This window comes from Eleginops maclovinus, chromosome 10 (assembly GCF_036324505.1).
Source record: "Eleginops maclovinus isolate JMC-PN-2008 ecotype Puerto Natales chromosome 10, JC_Emac_rtc_rv5, whole genome shotgun sequence".
NCBI lineage: Eukaryota > Metazoa > Chordata > Actinopteri > Perciformes > Eleginopidae > Eleginops > Eleginops maclovinus.
Window position 1 is genome coordinate 3,472,045 of NC_086358.1, and position 18,968 is coordinate 3,491,012.

Below are 18,968 nucleotides of genomic sequence, written 5' to 3' on the forward strand. Positions count from 1 at the left end.
ACTGCAGGGTAGCTGCTGGATTTACTCCAGGTGAACTACAGTCAGATTTAAGGGCTGATTATATTTCACATCAGTAATCCTAATCTGTAAAGTAACTTCAATAAATACATGTAGAGGAGTAAAAGTACACGCTGAATTGTAGTGAAGTAGAAGGACAACAAAAATAAATACTCAAGTAAAGTACAAGTCCTAAAATGCATGAAATGTAGAGTTTAGTTTTCCAGCCAAAGTGTATGAAGGTCAGAATGCATCCCTCTCTCTCTCTGCAGAGCTGCCATTGGAGGAGACGCTTCATACTGAGCAGCAAAATGGCCGCCCGTCAACCGACTGACTCCACAGCGCTTTGAAATTTAAATTCTTCTGCACATTAGGGTTTACACTATTACAACGTTAGTACTTATTTACGAACCTGTAGCTTGTACCACGCGTGTATTTTTTTCATCGTCTGCCTGCCACTTACTTGACTGTGTCGTCGCTGTTTTTGTCGACGAATGCCTCAAAAAGCAAGAAGAAAAAAAATCGCACTGAAGCACTTTAGCTAAGCTAGCTAGCAGGTTAGCTTCTTTTCATATGTGATTCCAGAGGTGAGTACACGTGAACTGGGCATATGTGTAGTGCTTATCAGCGTGTTTAACATCCCGTTATGTGTATTTATGTACATTTGCATGCACAATATCTGCAAGATAACTGTGAATGAAATGCTACTGCGCGAGCTGTAACCGTTAGCCTGGCTACTTGTAGCTTCTGTAACTTAGCTAACTGAGCGATAGCACTGATGTAGCAGCAGTTACTATGGTTAGCAGAGGGCGATTTGTAGCTCAATGCTCGGTGTATTTGCTTTTACTGACCACTGTGTACATGCATAACATTATTAACAATACTTACATTTGCTTGACAGCTGGTTTATCTTGTTTATTTGGGTCTTTTTCTGTGTCTGCGTTATTTTTTTTGGAGCTAAAACCACTCCTTAATGTTAGCCATCGACGAGTAACCAGCTGCTGTTAAACCTGATTAAACTAAATACAATATACAAAATGTGGTTGGATAAAACCCCTAACTGGTTTGTAAAGCGTGCATTTCAAGCACCTTTAATCATCTGTCCTTTCGTTTTCCTGACGATTTTCCATGTTAAGCTAGTGGTGTAAATTAACTAAGTACATTTACTCAAGGATTGTACTTGGGGACAATTTTGAGAGACTTGAGTATTTACATTTTTTGCGTCTTTGTACTCTACTACAATTCAGAGGTAAATAGAGTATTTTACATCGACACACATGAGTATCATAATTATCTGGTTGAGAGGCCTGAGGTCAGAAAGGCTGCCAGTTTCACTGTCTGTGAATCTGCTTGTGTGTTATGATTTAAAGCAAAAACGAAACCAAATAAAGACAGACTATCAGGGCGTAGCACTACAGTAATGCACGACTGTGTGTGTAACCTGGTAATCTGAGTTTAAATATACAGTTGGATTGTGGTTATTTCCATGTTTTAATATATTGTTTTATCTAATTGTTCCTCCTATCTCGAGTAGGTCGTTAGTGTATAGCAGCACATAGGGCCAGGTTATGGAGACAGTCAAATATCACAATATTTTTGACCAAATACCTCGTTATTGTGATGCTTTCACAAAATCAGTAAAAAATAATCACCAGAAATAATGTGGACGTATTAACTAGCCTAAATGGTTTAAAGAAATAATAGAAAAGCAACAAGTCTAGCAAATTAAATTACATCTCTGTACTGTAATGCTGTCTTTAAAGCCAGAAAAAGACGAGCGCATATCTAGTCTGGTATTACGAAATTGAAATAATATCCATATAAAACTGTGCCCTACCAATGGTAGCTTTACTAACCGCCCACTATTTTAAGCTTCTGCAAATTATGTTTGTTGTTTACCTTCCTAATGATCATTTTGCGGTAGTGGCTGTAGCAGGGAAGCCTGAAGGAACAGGATGTATGTGTCGGCAACATGGCGACTTGCTCACTAGATTTAGCACCTGGTGAAAGTGACTTTTCATTGATGCAGCTTTAATTTCTGCTGGTTTTCCAGTAGTGTAACAGTATTTCAAATCAAGTTAAGCCTTGCTGGCTTTCCAAATGTTACCTAACACAACTTTGACCGTAACAGAAAGACTAGGCATTAATTAAATATGTTTTATTAATATATACCGTCGCAATTGATAATTACAACCTTGTACTTAGTCAATCTAACCCTAGAATAACACAAGAGTTTATCAATGTTTATCCACATCCACTCTTATATTGTGGATCCTTTTGATAATGCAGTATTTGGTGGTTTTGTTTTGCACACCTGTTTGTGTCACAGCTGGTTACAGAGCTTTTTCTCAACCTCCATTTTAAACACAATCAAACCACAAACTCTGGCTGTCAAACCTTCAGCCGGTCACTTATTATATTTCCCACTGGAGTCACTCTGCTGACAGCATTGAGTTGGCTGACTAAATCAAGCCGCTTGTAAACCGTTTAAATTGATTGAGTCTGATCAGCTTACGGCCTCCTGCATGCGTTTGATAGGGATAATTACTGTCTGTTGACCACATGTCCAGCAGTATTCTTAGCTCTAACACCTGATGGCTGATTCATCCGATCAAGCGTGCCGTTTCATTGTTGCTTACACACAGGGATGGACGCTCACGTGGCCATGATCCATGTTATCTTTTTACCTTGTTTCTTGCCGCAGTCATCACTAACTATTGGCCGATGTTTTTTGAGCTATACAAAGCAGCACTGTGCGATTTTTAAAATGGTGACTGTGTGACCACATTTTGAAATTCCTTTTGTCCTCCAGAAGAAAGGAGAACCAGGACTGGAGCTGTAGTTCATGGAAGACAAGAAAAGGAAAAAAGACGACAAAAGGAAAAGGGAAGCCTCTCAGAAGGTGAGCATGTTCAAAATGACTTCCACGCTCCTAAAGCTGGGTTGGATATGATTTTTAAAAATGTGGTGGCGTCGTGTTGAACAGCAGTTCGATAAGCTTGAAAACAGCACTATTTTCCTGTAATCTTCCTAATTTCTTCATAAATGGGGATGTTCATTTTTGTGATACTACTGTCTTCATATATTCCAGTTTAAAAGCTTTATTTCTGAGCCCTTTACATTGATATAAAAGGGAACTGATCCCATTATGTAGGAACCTCGATGTGTTAAGTCCAATCACAGAATAATGTGTGTATAGGTGAATTTTTAATAACGTTTCTACCAACCACACCTGTAATTGTCGGCAATAGATGATTCATTTAGTTGCACCTAACAGAGTAGTTGTTGTTAAGCCACTGCTTTGTACCAGTTGCATTGCTTTTATTCACATCCATATACTGTCATGTGTTGGTAAATAACAGTCACATGTTTTATAGTGATATACATGTGCTTAAAATGTTGTGTATTTGTTATACTATTGTTGGCAATTCAGAAGGGAGGTTTTTCATTCTCAAAAAACCGTTTTGACAAATCACCTATTAATTTGTACTAGAAAACATACATTTGCATTGAATTGATTTAAAAATAATCTGTAGAACCAGAACAAGTTTTAGGTTTGGTCCCTGTTTTAAGAGTATGATTAATAAAAGATGTTGAGACGACTAAATCCTTACGCTCTACATTAATGTTTTCATTGCGTCTGTCAGTGTTACGTGAAAGGACAAAACAAGTCTCAACAGCATGATGTACTTAATATCTTGGCAGTAGACTCTAAAGAAATATTTCATTTTGTGTTTTCTCTTGTCTTATATTATTTGAATCTTTCAACAGAGCAGGTTGATTTTTTACTGAGGTTTGACATTCGACTGAGTGGTGTGTTTTGCTTTTTCGGGTTTAATAATGAACTTTTTTTTTTTTTCATTTAGGTCACAGAACAAAAAAACAAAGGTAAGCAGCACAATAATTTATGTGTACATGTTTTGACATCGAAGCCACTTATTTGCTATTTTTCTGGGCCAAATGGATTGTGATAGTTTGCAAATTAGCCACAGTTACCAAAAGTAATGCTGGTTAAAACTGCACGGCTTGTCCTAACTGGCTTTTGCAACACTTGTACGTTAAAGACAAAGTGAATCAGTCGTTAAACCAAAGCATCGGCATCGGGGAATTATTTAGGCATCTTCCCTTTCCTTATCTGTTTCTGACCAATATATGGACAGTGCTCACATGAACAGGAAATTAAATATGCACTGTTCTCTTGAGATGCATTTCCTAGCTTTGCTATCAGGGACTGATTTTAAGCATGTTCTGTTTCCTCTGTTTCAAACCAATAAATGGACAGCGCCTGCATTTACAGGAAATAAATCGTGATTTCTTGAGATGTATTTGGTTATATGCTTCTTAATTTCACACTCTTCCTTCCTGCAGTGCCAGACTTGACCAAGCCGGCGGTTGTCCAGTCTCCTGCCACTCAGAGCAGCTCTGCCTCCCCCAGCCCTGGACCCGCCCCCTCTGCCTCCCCATCCCCAGCCACCACCTTGGGCCCTGGCAGCGCTGCCACCCCGTCACAGGGCGGCAACAATGCCAAGCGCCTGGCGGTGGCCAACGGACAGCCCACCTCCAACACCATTTCTTCCTCCACCGCTGGCGGCCCCGGCGCTGCTGGAAACGGCAGCGCGAGTAGCGGAGGCGGAGCCCCGGCGCCTCAGCAGCAGCAAGCACGCTACATGCCGAGAGAAGTGCCGCCGCGATTTCGCTGCCAGCAGGACCATAAAGTGCTACTGAAGAGGGGGCAGCCGCCACTGTCCTCCATGCTGCTCGGAGGGGGAGGAGGCGGAGGAGGAGGAGGAGGAGGAGGAGGGGGGGACGGCCCCAATGCAAACATGGCTGCTGTCTCAGGTATTTGTTAGCAACGCTGAAGGTCACTTTTGGAGCTGATGTATTTGATTACACCGCGATGCACAATAAAGCACCACAGGAAGTCAGTTCTGCTCGTGGCCATCAAACTCTTTTACCAAACTGGCACGAGGACTTACTTAACAAATGCACCTTGGGCAAAGAATAGCACCTACAATGGTTTGGCTTATTAAGAACTAAGTATTCCTGCTCTTTTAGTTTCTATATTCATGGCTGAATGCACTTATTGTCGATTTGGATAAGAGCGTCATGTTAGAAAACTTTACTGTGCAATGCGAACTAATGTCGGGCTGTATAACTCTAGCAAATATTAAACTATTTAGATGGCAAAACATCACAACACTTTGGCACTATTACTGTATTACACTGGACACGCTTTAGTATTGTTACACTACTTAATAAATTGTAATTTGTATCTTTTTATATAAATATTTAAAAAATATATTTCTAAGAAGCAAAACAATTCCCCTCAGGATAAAACATATTTCTGATATTGAGATTTATTTTATTATTTCTTCCTTTCCGTTCCTAAAGTTTCTGTCTTTTTTTACTTTGTTTCAGATCCTGGTGCAGCTGCCTCCTCATTGGCCCTCAACTCATCATCAGTTGCTGCTTCTACTACTACTTCTAATTATGCAAATTCCATGTGGGGGGTGACCTCCTCTCAGGGCAGGGAGAAGGTGATCGTGGATGGCAACGACCTGGAGGAGTGGCCCAGCATTGCCGGCAATGATGGTGGTGGAGGGGCTTCCTTCACCGGGGCCGGAGGGGGGGGTGGCAGCGGCGGCGGCAGCAGCAGCAGCAGCAGCAGCAGCAGCAACAACAACAACAACATAATGCCTGTGAACAGCATCAGTGCCTCTGGCAACCAATCCTCACCCACTTCCTCGTTCTCTTTGCCCAATGAATGTATGCAGTCGTCCAACGGCGTGGCGTGGGGGACGGCTGCCTCCCAGGGTCATCTCGCAGGAGGGGGTGCAGTAGCTGCAGTCGGGCCCCTGCTACAATCGCCCTCCTCACTTTCCAAAGCCTCCGCTGTGCCGGGGAGCCATGAAGCCAGTGGCCCCGTGGACGGCAGCAGCGGGATTCCAGGTGCCAACTTCAATCCAAATGCCAACCCTTCGGCCTGGCCAGCCCTGGTGCAGCAGGAGGGGGAAGGAGCTCCGTCTTCCTTCCATCACCAGGGCCCCGGAGGGTCCTTGTCTGCCAACAACCCTGCCTCCCTGGGCCTGGGAGGAGGCGGGGCAGTCGGGGTGCTGGGGGGTCACCCACCTTTATCTGTGAATCAATCAAGCACCCATCAGCGGCAACTTCACCAAATGCAATCCAGAGACCGAGAGATGGGTGGGGGGAAGTGGGACAGCGAATCAGCGGGACCAAAAATCGCCGGTGGGGGGGAAGGAATTGGGGGAGGAATGGACCGTGGAGGAGGCGAGATGAGTGGGGGAGACCACGGCCTCGCCTCCTCCTGGAGAGGCCAGTCTTCTTACCCTGCAGCTAACTCCAAAACGGGTGCCTCAAGGACTGATGGATGGGAGGGGGGCGGAGCTGGTGGATTCGGAGCTGCTGAAGGAGATAACGGAACCTCGAGTTGGGGGTATCCGAGTGCCACTAGTGGGGCGAGTGCTTGGGGTAGTGCTGGGAACAGCAGTCAAACCTCTGCGGTATCTCAGGGAGGGTGGGGGTCATCGGGAGTCGGAGGTGGAGGTGGAGGTGGAGATTGGGGAGGGAGTTCAGCTTCTGCTGCTAGTGGAGCTAATTTGGGAGGCGAGGGGGTCGGTGGAGTCTGCAGCAGTAACAGCAGCAGTAGTGGGGGCAGCACAGCCGGTAATCCCCCCGCCCCCCCTTCATCCTCCTCCTCATCCTCAGCAGCCGCCACTACTATGACCAGAGCTTGGGACAATCAGAAGGGGGAGGGTGAAACGGGGGAGTGGGGAGGTGGAGGACAGGGAGCACAGGGGGGATCCTCGTCCAGCGGCGGAAATTCCAGAAGTGGGAGCGGGCGAAGTCACAGTCGTCCTCTCCAACCTGCACCTAACGCTGAAGCTGCCTTACAGACCCTGCTCAGCCGGTCCGATCTGGACCCCCGGGTCCTGTCCAACACGGGCTGGGGCCAAACGCAGATCCGACAAAACACGTCCTGGGACTTTGAGGAGCACGGAGGGAAGAGTAAAAGTGGATCGTCGTCAGCTACGGCGAAACACGCCTCCTCCGCTCTCGGTGGTTCCTCTCAGTACTCGGGTGGACCCAGGACTCTAATCAATGAATCTACGGGGGGTCCGGGGGTCAATCCTTCCCTTGGTCCTTCCGCAGGGTCCTCCGGAGAGGGCTGGGAGAGCAGCAGCAACAGTAGCAGTAGTGGGGCCTCTCTTTCCGGGAGAGCCCCACCGCCACCTTCAGGCCACAACATGAGGAACCTTGGCGTCTCACAATCTGGGCCCACAGCGGGACCTGGGATGGGGTCCGGGGGAATGTCAGGACACAGCCAGCAGGGGAAGGCTACAGGCTGGGGGGGTGGGGGAGGAGGAGGAGGAGGAGGAGTAGGAGGAGGAGGAGGGATGGGAAGTGGGGATGGGCAGCAGGCTAAAGGCTGGGGGAGTGAGGAGTGGAGGGATGGCAGTAGAGGAGGAACTGGAGGAGGAACTGGAGGAGGAGGAGGAGGAGGAGGCTGGGGGGATCCTGGGCAACAGGGAGACCCGGCGAGTGCAGGCTGGGGAGGAAACAACAACAAGGAGGAGAAAGCAACAGGCGGGTGGAAAGAAATGGGAGGGAATGGAGGAGGGAGTGGGTGGGGTTCAGGACAGAAGGGGGGGCCAGGTAGGGACTGGGGAGAGCAACAGTCCAAATCAAATAGCGGAGGAGGATGGGAGGACGAGAGGAAGAGTGGAGGAGGAAACTCAGGTGGTGATTCGGGTTGGGGGAGCTGGGATGAAGGGGCTCCTCGGAGAAACTATGGAGGAGGGATGGGAGTCGGTGGCGGCGGTGGAATGGGAGGCTCCAAACCCCATCAGAGTTGGAGTGGAGGAAACAAAATGCACCAGATGCCAAACAGCCAGCCGGGCCCCGTCCCGCAGGCACAACTGCAGCAGCAACAATCACAGCCCCGCAATCAGCATCCTCAGAGAGCGATGGACCAAGGGGCCATGCAAGGGGGCGGTGGGAGAAAACCCATCTCCCAAGCCCCGAATCAGAACCAAAGCTCAGGCTGGACCTCGGGGCCCATCCCTGGCGGCACCGGAGGAGGAGGAGCAACAGCAGCAGCAGGAGGAGCAGATGCAGGAGGTGGATCTGAGCAGAGTGGCTGGGAGGAGCCGTCACCGCAGTCCATCAGCAGGAAGAATGAGATCGATGATGGAACATCAGCATGGGGAGACCCAACTCATTACAGCTACAAGCCCGTCAACCTGTGGGATAAGAACAGCGCCCCCGCCGGGCAGCAGCCACCACCGCATGACCAGCAGCCTAATGTGCAGGCTCAGCAGCAGCAGCAGCAGCAGCAGCAACAACAACAACAACAGCAGCAGCAGCAACAACAACAACAACAACAACAACAGCAGCAGCAACAACAACAACTGCAACAGCAGCAGCAGCAGCCGCAGCAACAGGCACCGCCAATACAGCATCAGCCTGCAAGACAAGCTGCAGGGCTCGGAAGCAACAGAGACTTCAACCCTGCCCATGGACCTGCAAAAACTTCAGCTATTGGTAAGATAGTATTCAATCTGACCTTTTATAATGTCATCAAACTACATAAAGAAACAGTGGCGGCTCAGTTAAGGGTTTAGGATTAACCAACATGACGCTCCAGGTGGCTCCATCTCACCCTGTCTTCTGTGTGCAGGTCCGTCAGGTTGGGGTGGTAATTCTCCAGCTAGCCCTTCAGTAGACAACGGCACGACTGCGTGGGGAAAAACAAATGATGCCCCTACCGGCTGGGGAGACCCTGATGATGCTGGAGGGAAAACAACGGGCTGGGGAAACCCTTCTCCCAACCCCATCAAACCTGGTAAGAGAATCTAATGAAAACTAAAGATGATGCATTACATGTGAAACATTATCCTGCTTATTAAGAGACCAGTAGCAGAAAACACAGTGGTATTCACTCTGACGCCTTTCCTCCTACAGTTTCAAAGTCTATGCAAGAGGGCTGGGGGGATAAAGAGGTCTCTGTGGCGGCGTCACGTCACTCGAGCTGGGAGGATGAGGAGGAGGGAGGCGGCATGTGGAACAGCGCCGGATCCCAGGGCAGCGGCTCGTCTTGGGGGCAGGGAAGCAACGGGGGCTGGGGACAGAGCCACCAGGGGAAGAAGCCCAGCAGCAAGGTGGGTGGAGGAAATACATCTTGATAATAAAGGAAACAACAATATTTATTTAAAAATCCTTGGGTCTTGCAAACCTTCCTAATCTGTCATTTCTCTTTTCAAACTCCTGTAGAACTTCATTGTTTGCTCATGTGATATTTGTTTCTTAGGGTCCAATGAAGCCAGGTGGAGGGGACTCCTGGATGAGTCCCATCAACAGACAGTTCTCCAACATGGGGCTTCTGGTAAGATCTATTATTTTTTAGAGTTTAATATCTGGTAATGTGATGTTAATTTCTTTTATTTAGAAGGTGAAACATGAAAATCCCTCTAAACCTAGATGCTGTGGTTTAGACTCTTTTTAGACACTACTTCCTACATTACATTTATTCTGTGATTTATATCTGACAGAACGATGATCCCAGTGGCCAGAACATTGACTTGGCTCCGGGTTCCCTGCAGGAGAAGAAGATGGAAGCGGAGAAAAGAGCCATGGGGATGGGAATGAACATGAACATGAACATGAACGATTACAACGGAGACATGAGGAAGGTCGGGAGAGGAGGAGGAGGGATGGGTTATCGTCCACCTGGATCCAAAGAGGCAACACCTGGAGACGCTGGATCGTACTATGACAAGGTAACGCCTCACTGCCATCTTTATCGGCTTTTTGTCTTCTTTGTCTTTCTCGTCTAGATAACCTTTTGTCCTTTCTTACTATTCCATGTTGTGATTCTACCTTCTCTTCCTGATCTGCACCATTCCCTCCCTGTTTCAAACTTCCCCCACCCACCCCTTCACCTCCACTTAAATTGGTCTCCCATTGGCTTGTCACTGTGACAGACCATGCCTCTGACCAATCAGGATTGGTGCCTTGGGGAGGAGGGTCCTTGCTCTCTGTACTCACCACCCACTGTCTACAAGCCCCATTCCCTCTTCAACCACACTATTCCCTTTAGACAAGTAAGATTACCTCTCCTCTTGTTTCTGTCCTGCCTTTTCTTTCTGTGGGTTCAGTGTACTTTAAGTTCTTGTGGATTTTGAAAGATAATCTCGCTATAAGAGTGGTGCAGGAATGAGTCCTCAAACCAGGAATTAGTTATCATTTTAGCACTTCTGGTTCCCTCGTCCAAAGGGCAAAAGGTATTCAGGAAAGTGCGTTGGTTTGAAGCAGGAAATAAGGCCTGTGGTTAACACAAGCTTATACCTGATCAGGTTTTGTTCTACGACGTGGCAAAATACCCCCCTGAAGCTTGTATGACTACAGCGTTTGCTATCAAGTGTCTAAGTCAGACGACTAAATGTCATCACACTAAACATTAGCCTTTAGCTTAGCGGTGGCTACGTGAAGTCATGTGACCGTGATGTAGTTCCTTTGTAGCCCAACATTAGCTCTTTACTTTGTGCTGATTTGTGTTAATATGTGGAGACTGTCCTGCTGAACAAGTATCATAAACCTTTGTTTGCCAAAGATCTTACTTTCTGCAATATTCTGAATTCCCATTGCTTTTGTCAGGGCACCAGTGCAATGCTTACCTCAGGGTCAGCCTACACATCCTCCCTGCACCGCTCTATTAAACCCCTGATCTGTCGTCCTCCAGTTTGTCGTGTTTTGTGTCGTCTGTACGTCTTGTCATGTACATTTCTCCACTGCTGTGCGTCCTGTCATGGTTTAATTGTTACGTCTTCGATCACAGGGCGGTCACAGTATCTTCGGCAACAGCGGAGGGATGGCTCAGTCAAGACACCCGCCAAGTGTGCCACCCTTAAACCAGTCCCCAGGGATACGAGCGCAAGTGCCTCATCAGTTCCTGTCACCTCAGGTACCTTATCATTAATGAGATCAGTCTGTGTGACACACACACACACACACACACACACACATGCAGCATGATAGTTCTTGCTGTGCACACACAGACTTTCCCGTCAGACTTCTATTAACTGATAATAGAGCTTTAGATTAAAGAGAATTGTTGAACATATTTATCTATGCTATCATTTATAGATTTATCAGGATTAGTCAGACTTAAATAATCACAATATTCCAAGAAAACTACAATTGGTGCATCTCTTTTATTCTGTGATCAGTATTCTTCACAGCTCTACGTATTTCACAAAGGAAGTTTGTGGGTTGGCTGACAGTGTTCAGCAGCGTTGGTTTTTAATCGAGTCATCTTCACAGTTTTATTTTTCTGCCAAGTAATCAATTTAAATAACCTGCAACATGGAAATGAGTTCAACTTGTTGCAATGCCTCCATTCCTGCAGCTCCTGTTGTTAGGATCGTCGTTTACCTCTACGTAGAGGGGAAATGTTTCAAGTTTCAAGGTTTTATTGGTCATATGCACAGCATATACAACGTATATGTTGGCAATGAAAATGTTATGTCCCATGCTCCTCCAACAGCTCAACATACATGGTGCAAATAAGATAAATAAAATAGTGCAAAAAGAGAGAAGAATATTTACAATATCAACAATACAGATTTGAGGATGTGAAATATATACATATGTGGAATACATTGAGAGTATTTAAATACTTTACACTGTTGAATGAGGAGGTATGGACAGATGCATATATTACGTATAACAGATGTATATGGCAGATATGTATAATATATAGATATGTGTACTATAAACAGATATGTATGGCAGATGTGTATAATATATATATATATATATATATGTATGTATGTGTGTACTATAAAAAGATGTGAGTAGACATTCACAGAGCTCAGGAGTTCAGCAGTCTTATAGCCTGTGGTATAAAACTGTCTCTGAGTCTGGTGGTCTTGGTCCGGATGCTGCGGTACCGTCTGCCAGACGGCAGCAGACAGAACAGATTGTTGCTGGGGTGATGGGGGTCCTTTAATATCCTACCGGCTTCTTCCTCCACCGCTGGGTGTAGAGGTCCTCCATGGATGGCAGCTCCGTCCTGGTGATGTGCTGAGCAGTTTTCACCATCCTATGCTAATCGGGGGGTGGGAGCGCTAAGCTAATATGGTCGCTAGTGGTTACAGCACTGAAGCGTTTCTGTGGTAACAGGTGTGCTGTGTTTCTGGTCTCCAGGTGCCAGGCTCCGTGCTGAAGCAGATGCCACCGCCCAGCGGGAGCGTGGGGGGTGTCGGCGGCGTGGGAGGAGTGGCGGGAGTCGGGGGAGGTGTGTTCCCTCCACAGCTGTCTCCCCAGCATATTGCCATGCTCAGCAGCATCTACCCACCGCACATCCAGTTCCAGCTGGTGAGAATCAGCACCTACACATCTCTCAGTCATTGCAGAGGTCTGCTGAGGCCAGGGAGAAAGGGAGGAATTATGACGTCATTTCTCAGTCCGGCACAGTGTGGACACAATAATTAGAGAAACAGCTGGGTTTATGTCTACGACAGAAGATGTGTAGCTTTTTTGCAGACTTTACATCATGAGGGAGCTCATACCATCAGAAGTCTTAATTTTAATTCCACAACTGTCAAATAAAACATGAACACTTTGTGATAAAGATACAGAATCTCTTCCTGGTAAAACTAAACTAAAAACAGCATAAATCCACACCAGCTGCGACCATGTATGCAAATGCATCCACACGCTTGGAGAAACGAAAGCATTCTTGTGGTGTCTGACCACGTGGGACTGTCATTGAACATCTTGAAAATTTGATTTGCATCTCACTCGTCTTGTTTCGGTTTGTCCGTGTTTATTCAGGCCTGTCAGCTCCTCCTCCAGCAGCAGCAGCAGCCTCAGCAGACGCCACAGCAGCTGCTGCAGAACCAGAGGAAGTTTCCACCAAATGTGCGGCAGCAGGCTGACCCTCAACAGGTAAACATTGAACTCACTCCTCTTATCAGTTCTCAACTTCCTCCTTCCAGCTGCTGACTTGGTTTTGTCGTCTCCCCTCAGCTGGCCCGGATCATGGCGATGCTGCAGCAGCAGAGGCAGCAGCAGCAGCAGCAGGTCGGAGGTTTAGGCGGCAGCTCCAAACTCTCCCCCTCCCATCACGGTGGGGTTGGCGGTCCCAAACTGCCCGGGGCCGACTCCCTGCCCCATCCTGGCCTGGCTGCATCTGTGGCTGACCTACACCAGAAAAACCTCGGACCTTATTCCGGTGAGTGCTTATTTACAGAATATTATTTATTAAAAACACATGTTGTGTATTTTCCTTTTCTAAATTTCAAAGGTTAAAGTTGCAATGTGTAAGACACAGCCAGGTTTTTAGTTAAAAACTTTGAAAAAATGTACTTTCACCATGGCTGCGTAGTCCATTGATTTGATTGAAACAGTTGTACAACTAATATCATAATCTCTTATTGCCCGTCTGATCGTTGGCTTTGTTTTATTTCTGTTGATGAATTTAGAGAAGGTTGCAATTTTATTTATCTGAGCCAGCAGCTGTTTCCATCATTTGGAGAGACGTAACCCTCTGTTTGGGTCTCTGTGAGTAGGCTTTGGTTCTGGGGTGAACCTCCCGGGTCTGGACCTGGGCGGCTCTGTGGTGGGGGGTCCTATGAAGGACCTGGGGATCCAGCAGTCCCGCTTCAAATGGATGATGGAGGGCCACTCGTCCCCGGACACCTCCTCACCTGAGAACGCATTCCACAAAAACGGTGAGATCCCTCTCTTTGTTGAGTGGCTTTGACGAGACCTGATATGAAGGCACGCTGAGGCAGGATCTGCGAATAGATCAGAGGAGAAGTCGCACATTGATTTAAAACCATCTGTTCTTCAGTGATGTGTCAAACATTTTCACCACCACACAGGTCCCGTCCCCCCTATGAAGATGCCGGGGGGTTCGCCCTACTCTCAGTACGACATGATGGTTGGAGACGGGCTGGGAGACAACTGGCATCGCACCCCCGGAAACAAGATGGGCCCGAAGCCCCCCCCCACGCCCAGCTGGCCCCCTGGTGAGTTATTAAAGTCGGAGAGATAACCTGAGCTAAAGGATCCCACAGGGTTAAACAATAGGTAGAGATGGACCAGTCAGTAAGGGTAATAGTGCTTTGTTAAAACTGACTTTAAAGAACCACTTGTGTGTTTCCTCTTCAGAGTTCCAGCCGGGTGTTCCCTGGAAGGGGATCGACCGGGTCGACCCTGATACTGACCCCTACATGACCCCAGGGAGCATGATGGGAAACGCAGTGTCCCCCAACCTTAATGATAGTGAGCACCAGTTGTTACAAGACAATACTGGTGAGCGTCTCACTTTCTTATTGTATTTACAGAGTTTGATTGCACCATATCCAGCAGATGGGTGGTTTAGCTTCTTGATTTGATTGTTTGCTATAAACAATTGTACTTCAAGCAAACAAACAAGTATCCCTAGTTCTGAATGAGTGACTAACAAAGTTGTTTGTCTGTTTTGCAGATTCCACCCCTCCCCTCAACACCTTGCTGCCTTCACCTGGTGCCTGGCCCTACAGTGCCTCAGACAGTCCCCTCAACAACGCACACAACTCAGGTAACCTCTCACTCATTCTGCTGTATTTCACTCCCAGTATAAAACCCCTGCAGAGCCTCATTGACTGTTCTGTCCTCCTGCAGCAAAGTACACAGACTACAAGACCAGCTGGCCCCCAGAGCCCATCGGACACAAGTCCTGGAAAGCTAACCGTGGCAGCAGCCAGATGTCCCAGATGTCCCAGATGTCCCGCATACCTCCAGGCCTCGCCAGCCAAAAGCAGCCATCGCCTTCCCCCTGGTCCGGAGGAGCACCTCGCCTGGCAGGCCGCGGCTGGGGCGGCGGCTCGAGCTCCACTGGTAATGTCCCGACGCTTTTAGCATGTTTATTTCATGCTGTCCCTTGCTTGTTGAAACATCTGATTTAAAATGTTCACAGGAAGTAAATCAACTGTAGAAAGAACTCGGCGCTCTTTGGAACTGAAGTATCCATTTATATTTGATTTGTAAGAGTATAAAAAAGCCTCCGTGGAAGCACTAGGAAAAGTAATTCATCATTTATTACATTTGAGAAGCCGAGAGGGAAAGCAGATGTGTTTACAGGGAATGTGGAAAACTCTCATTCACATTTCCTGTTTGTTCTCTTTTTCCGTCTGTAGCCTCGACCTGGAGTGACGGCAGCTCCCGGGAAAGCTGCTGGTTGGTGCTCAGCAACCTCACACCGCAGGTAAACACACTCACTCACACACACACACACACACTTTACAAAAACAACTGCTGAAATGCTGTGAGGGAAGGGCGAGCAAAATTCAATTCATGAGTTTAGGGGCTATGCAAATGCAGCTAAAGATTAGCCCCTAACCCTGTAAAGAATAGTCTCATCTCCAAATCCAAGAGAAGTCTCTGCCCAAATATCCGCTGACCTGCTGAATCCCTACGAATTATAAACTATTGTCCATCTTGTGTTCCTGCAGATCGACGGCTCCACTCTTCGCACCATCTGCATGCAGCACGGCCCTCTGCTGACCTTTCACCTCGGCCTGACGCAGGGCACCGCTCTGATTCGCTACAGCTCCAAACAGGAGGCCGCCAAGGCCCAGAGCGCGCTCCACATGTAAGACTAGAGTGTTCTAGTGTATTTTGCACATTTGAGTTGTCCAGAAATATTTGTTTATTTGACGCCGCACACCATGAAAGAGATACTGACAGACCTTTTTTCTGCATTAGGTGTGTTCTGGGGAACACCACCATCTTGGCGGAGTTTGTGAGCGAGGAGGATGTGGCTCGCTACATTGCACATTCCCAGGCAGGAGGAGGAGGCAGTAACGGAGGAGGAGGAAACGCTGCCAACTCTTCAGGCTCCGGGCCCACAGCCTCCTCAGCTGTGGGGGCCAACGGTAACGGAGGAAGCTGCGATAGAAGTGGTGGAGGAGGTGGAGGCAGTAACGGAGGAGAAGGAGGAGGAACAGCAGGAAATGGAGGCACGGCTTCCAGCTCCGGGTGGCAGAGTCTGGACAGCACAGGCAGCTCATCGGACCAGACCTCCACCCAGGGGCCCGGGTTGGGCGTCTTCTCCCAGTGGAGCAGCAACGGGACCGTGGTGGGCGGGGCCGGAGGCGTGGAGGCCGGAAGGCAGGGTCTGTGGGGGGGGATGAGCGGGCCCGGGTATCCCAGCACCAGCCTCTGGGGGTCCCCGGCCATGGAAGATCGTCACCAGATGGGCAGCCCCGCCTCACTGCTGCCGGGGGACCTGCTGGGCGGGGGGGGCGACTGACACATTTTTAAGTTGTGATGTCACACTCTGTATTTATTTACATGTAGAGATGACATGAATAAAAGCTACATTGGTCACCCAGCAGTCAAACTACACACACATTCGTTAAGCCGCTTTAACTTTAAATGAAGACAACAGTAAAACTTGAACTTGGAAATCCATTCATCTCTGTAACTGGATAGCTCTTCGGTCTTTTTACTCCAAATCCCATTGTTCAGAGACCCGATCACTCAGGCATGCACTGTAGACAGGCTCAGCCAGAGTCGTACAAGTTTAGCTATTGCTGTTTTTAGTGTGCCACAATTTACTTTCTTTTGTATTACTATGTAATCTCAAAAAAACAAAAATGTCAGACTTGCAGACTGAGCCCTCATAGACCTGGCTGGCGTTCTTCAAAGTTCTCATGTTCGGAGGGGAAGGATCTGGAGTTTGTAGAGGAAATTTTTTGGGGGCACAGCGCCACACTACTGAGTCAAACGGACGATCAGCAAAGAGAAGAAGAGCGTCTTTTTTTAAGTAGGTACCGACACCTTGGTGGAAATATGCCATCAACATGGGACCCAGGGTAAAAAAAAAAAAAATCAAAACAGAAACAACATTAGCCAAACTTGCACTATATGCCTCTGGGTTTGTTGTTGACACATCCGCCACAGATCCCTCCATTCTTTTTGAAACAGAGCTACAAAACAGGACGACTTAATGTTACAACAGCAGTGGCCTTGGCTCACAACCAGCGGCCACGTCAGCAGCCTTCACACCGTTCATCAGTTCCACACTGCTCTTATATTTGACAAGCAAAATTGTATCTCCTCATTGATGTACGTCGAGTGTTCATCTTTATTTTCTGTTTCTGTTTTAAAAGAAAAATGTGAGAAACTTTGTGGAAATTCAAAGATGTCCTCTTTTTTTTTTGCCCTTCAAACACTGACCTCGCTATTGTATTTTTTCTTACTCGAGAAATCAAGTTGGTTATTATTATATATTGTCATGATGTTAATGATGACTCCGATCACTTATTTACTCGCTGTACAAGGTGCCCTCCTGCCTGCCTGTGTGTGCATGAAAGGAGTGATGACAGTATGACCGAATGGAGGAGGATGTGATGAAGATGATGATGATGGTGATATCGGGAGTGTCTGTGTTATTGCTACAATGTTGAATGTTTTTTTTTTCTTTCTTGTCCATGAGATTCATGGTGTGTGCGTGTGCGTGTGTGCGTGCGCTCTTGAACACTTATTCTGCTCCGGTCAGGGAAGTGAATTAATCTGACGGCTTACATTTGAGAGAAAGTGTGTGTGTGTGAGTGTGTGTACATGTGCTCGACTGTTTGGATATTGTAATAGCTAAAAAGTTCAAAAACATTGGCACTATTGCATACGTCTCTTAAGTTTTTCGTGCATTTTTTTTTAGCAGCATTTCGTTCCTGTTTGTATTTTTCTTTTTTTTTCTGCCAATTGCAATAAGAGAATATTTTGTTTTTAAGACGAAGTAACCAACTGAAGGCATTTCTATTAAAAATGCCAAATCCTACCATACCAAGCTGAGCTGGAACAGTGTTTTACAGACACGTTAAAGACATTACCTGTGATGTTTTACTGTTTTTCTTTTTGTTTTGTTATGTATCAATTTAAATTAAGTCAGTCTTTATTATCACTCCTGTTCAGGATGTTTTCATTTATTTCAGATGTTACAAAAAGGAGAGGAAATTAATTTAAAGCAGAAAAGAACAAGATAATAAAGGTTGAATTGAAGTCTGTGGTGGTTTGTTTTTTTGTTTACCTACACGTGTTTACCTACAGGATGCTATTCATAGATTCACCTTTGCTGTTTCAGGTTAAATGAATGATTTAACATGTTGTTCTGTCCAATAGGACTGCACAGTCAGCTTTGTGCCATACACTAAATAGCACAATGTCCTGGTTAACTATAATGTGTGTTTTGGACCCAGAACCATATTTTAAATCTCCTTGTTCTTGTTAATACTGCTAGAAAACATGTCAGGTTTTTAAGCAGTACCTAATTTGTCATCCCATCCCACAGTCATGTTTTATTCAGCTTTAGGTTAAGTCATTTTTGAAAAGACTAATGGAAGTAATTATAATGGATACCCTCAAGTTCAACGTTTGCTCTCTGATGTACTGCTATAGGAAAGAGTATTTTTAGGTTGGCAAACTTCGACTGACCTGGGTTTAGAGAGGAGTTTTAAGCATTTCTTACAATACCTATAACTTAAGCCAGTCCCATACAGCCTGCAATATTTAGTTTATCTGGGAAGTCATTCAGAATAACTAATACAAATATGTATATAACAATCAAAACAGAACACACATTGTAATTGCAAGCTTGTTATTTATATACACTGTAATGTATAATAAGATTTGCGTTTAAAAAAAAACATGTATATATTTGAATACACAGAAGTACCAGTATCTCATCTGCTTCTTGTCACAATTGAACTGGTCATTTTATTTCCCAATGAGCTCTCAAGAAGAAAATGGGATTCTGCTGTAAAGGTAAGATCATTTCAAAACGAAAGACTACTTATTTTTGTTACGTGCGTGTTGGAAAATACACTCGAAAGGTTTATTTTTCTTAGTGTATGTTTCAATGACAGTAAGCTAGCTGTTAGCATTTATGCTAAATTAGCGGT

At 46.3% G+C, this 18,968-nt stretch overlaps 1 protein-coding gene across 1 annotated transcript; it reads left to right on the top strand.

Annotated features, from left to right (window-relative positions):
* Positions 1–296: 296 nt before the first annotated feature.
* tnrc6ba (trinucleotide repeat containing adaptor 6Ba) lies at positions 297–18,069 on the top strand. Its single transcript, XM_063893347.1, has 22 exons — positions 297–584; positions 2,810–2,899; positions 3,864–3,885; positions 4,366–4,836; positions 5,416–7,368; positions 7,405–8,559; positions 8,696–8,860; positions 8,980–9,176; positions 9,326–9,400; positions 9,567–9,794; positions 10,853–10,978; positions 12,223–12,393; positions 12,853–12,966; positions 13,048–13,252; positions 13,590–13,751; positions 13,905–14,051; positions 14,194–14,337; positions 14,513–14,605; positions 14,689–14,904; positions 15,204–15,271; positions 15,519–15,658; positions 15,772–18,069. Exons 2-22 carry the CDS (start codon positions 2,843–2,845, stop codon positions 16,316–16,318), a joined length of 6,456 nt encoding a protein of 2,151 aa, XP_063749417.1. The 5' UTR covers positions 297–584; positions 2,810–2,842; the 3' UTR covers positions 16,319–18,069.
* Positions 18,070–18,968: the final 899 nt, after the last annotated feature.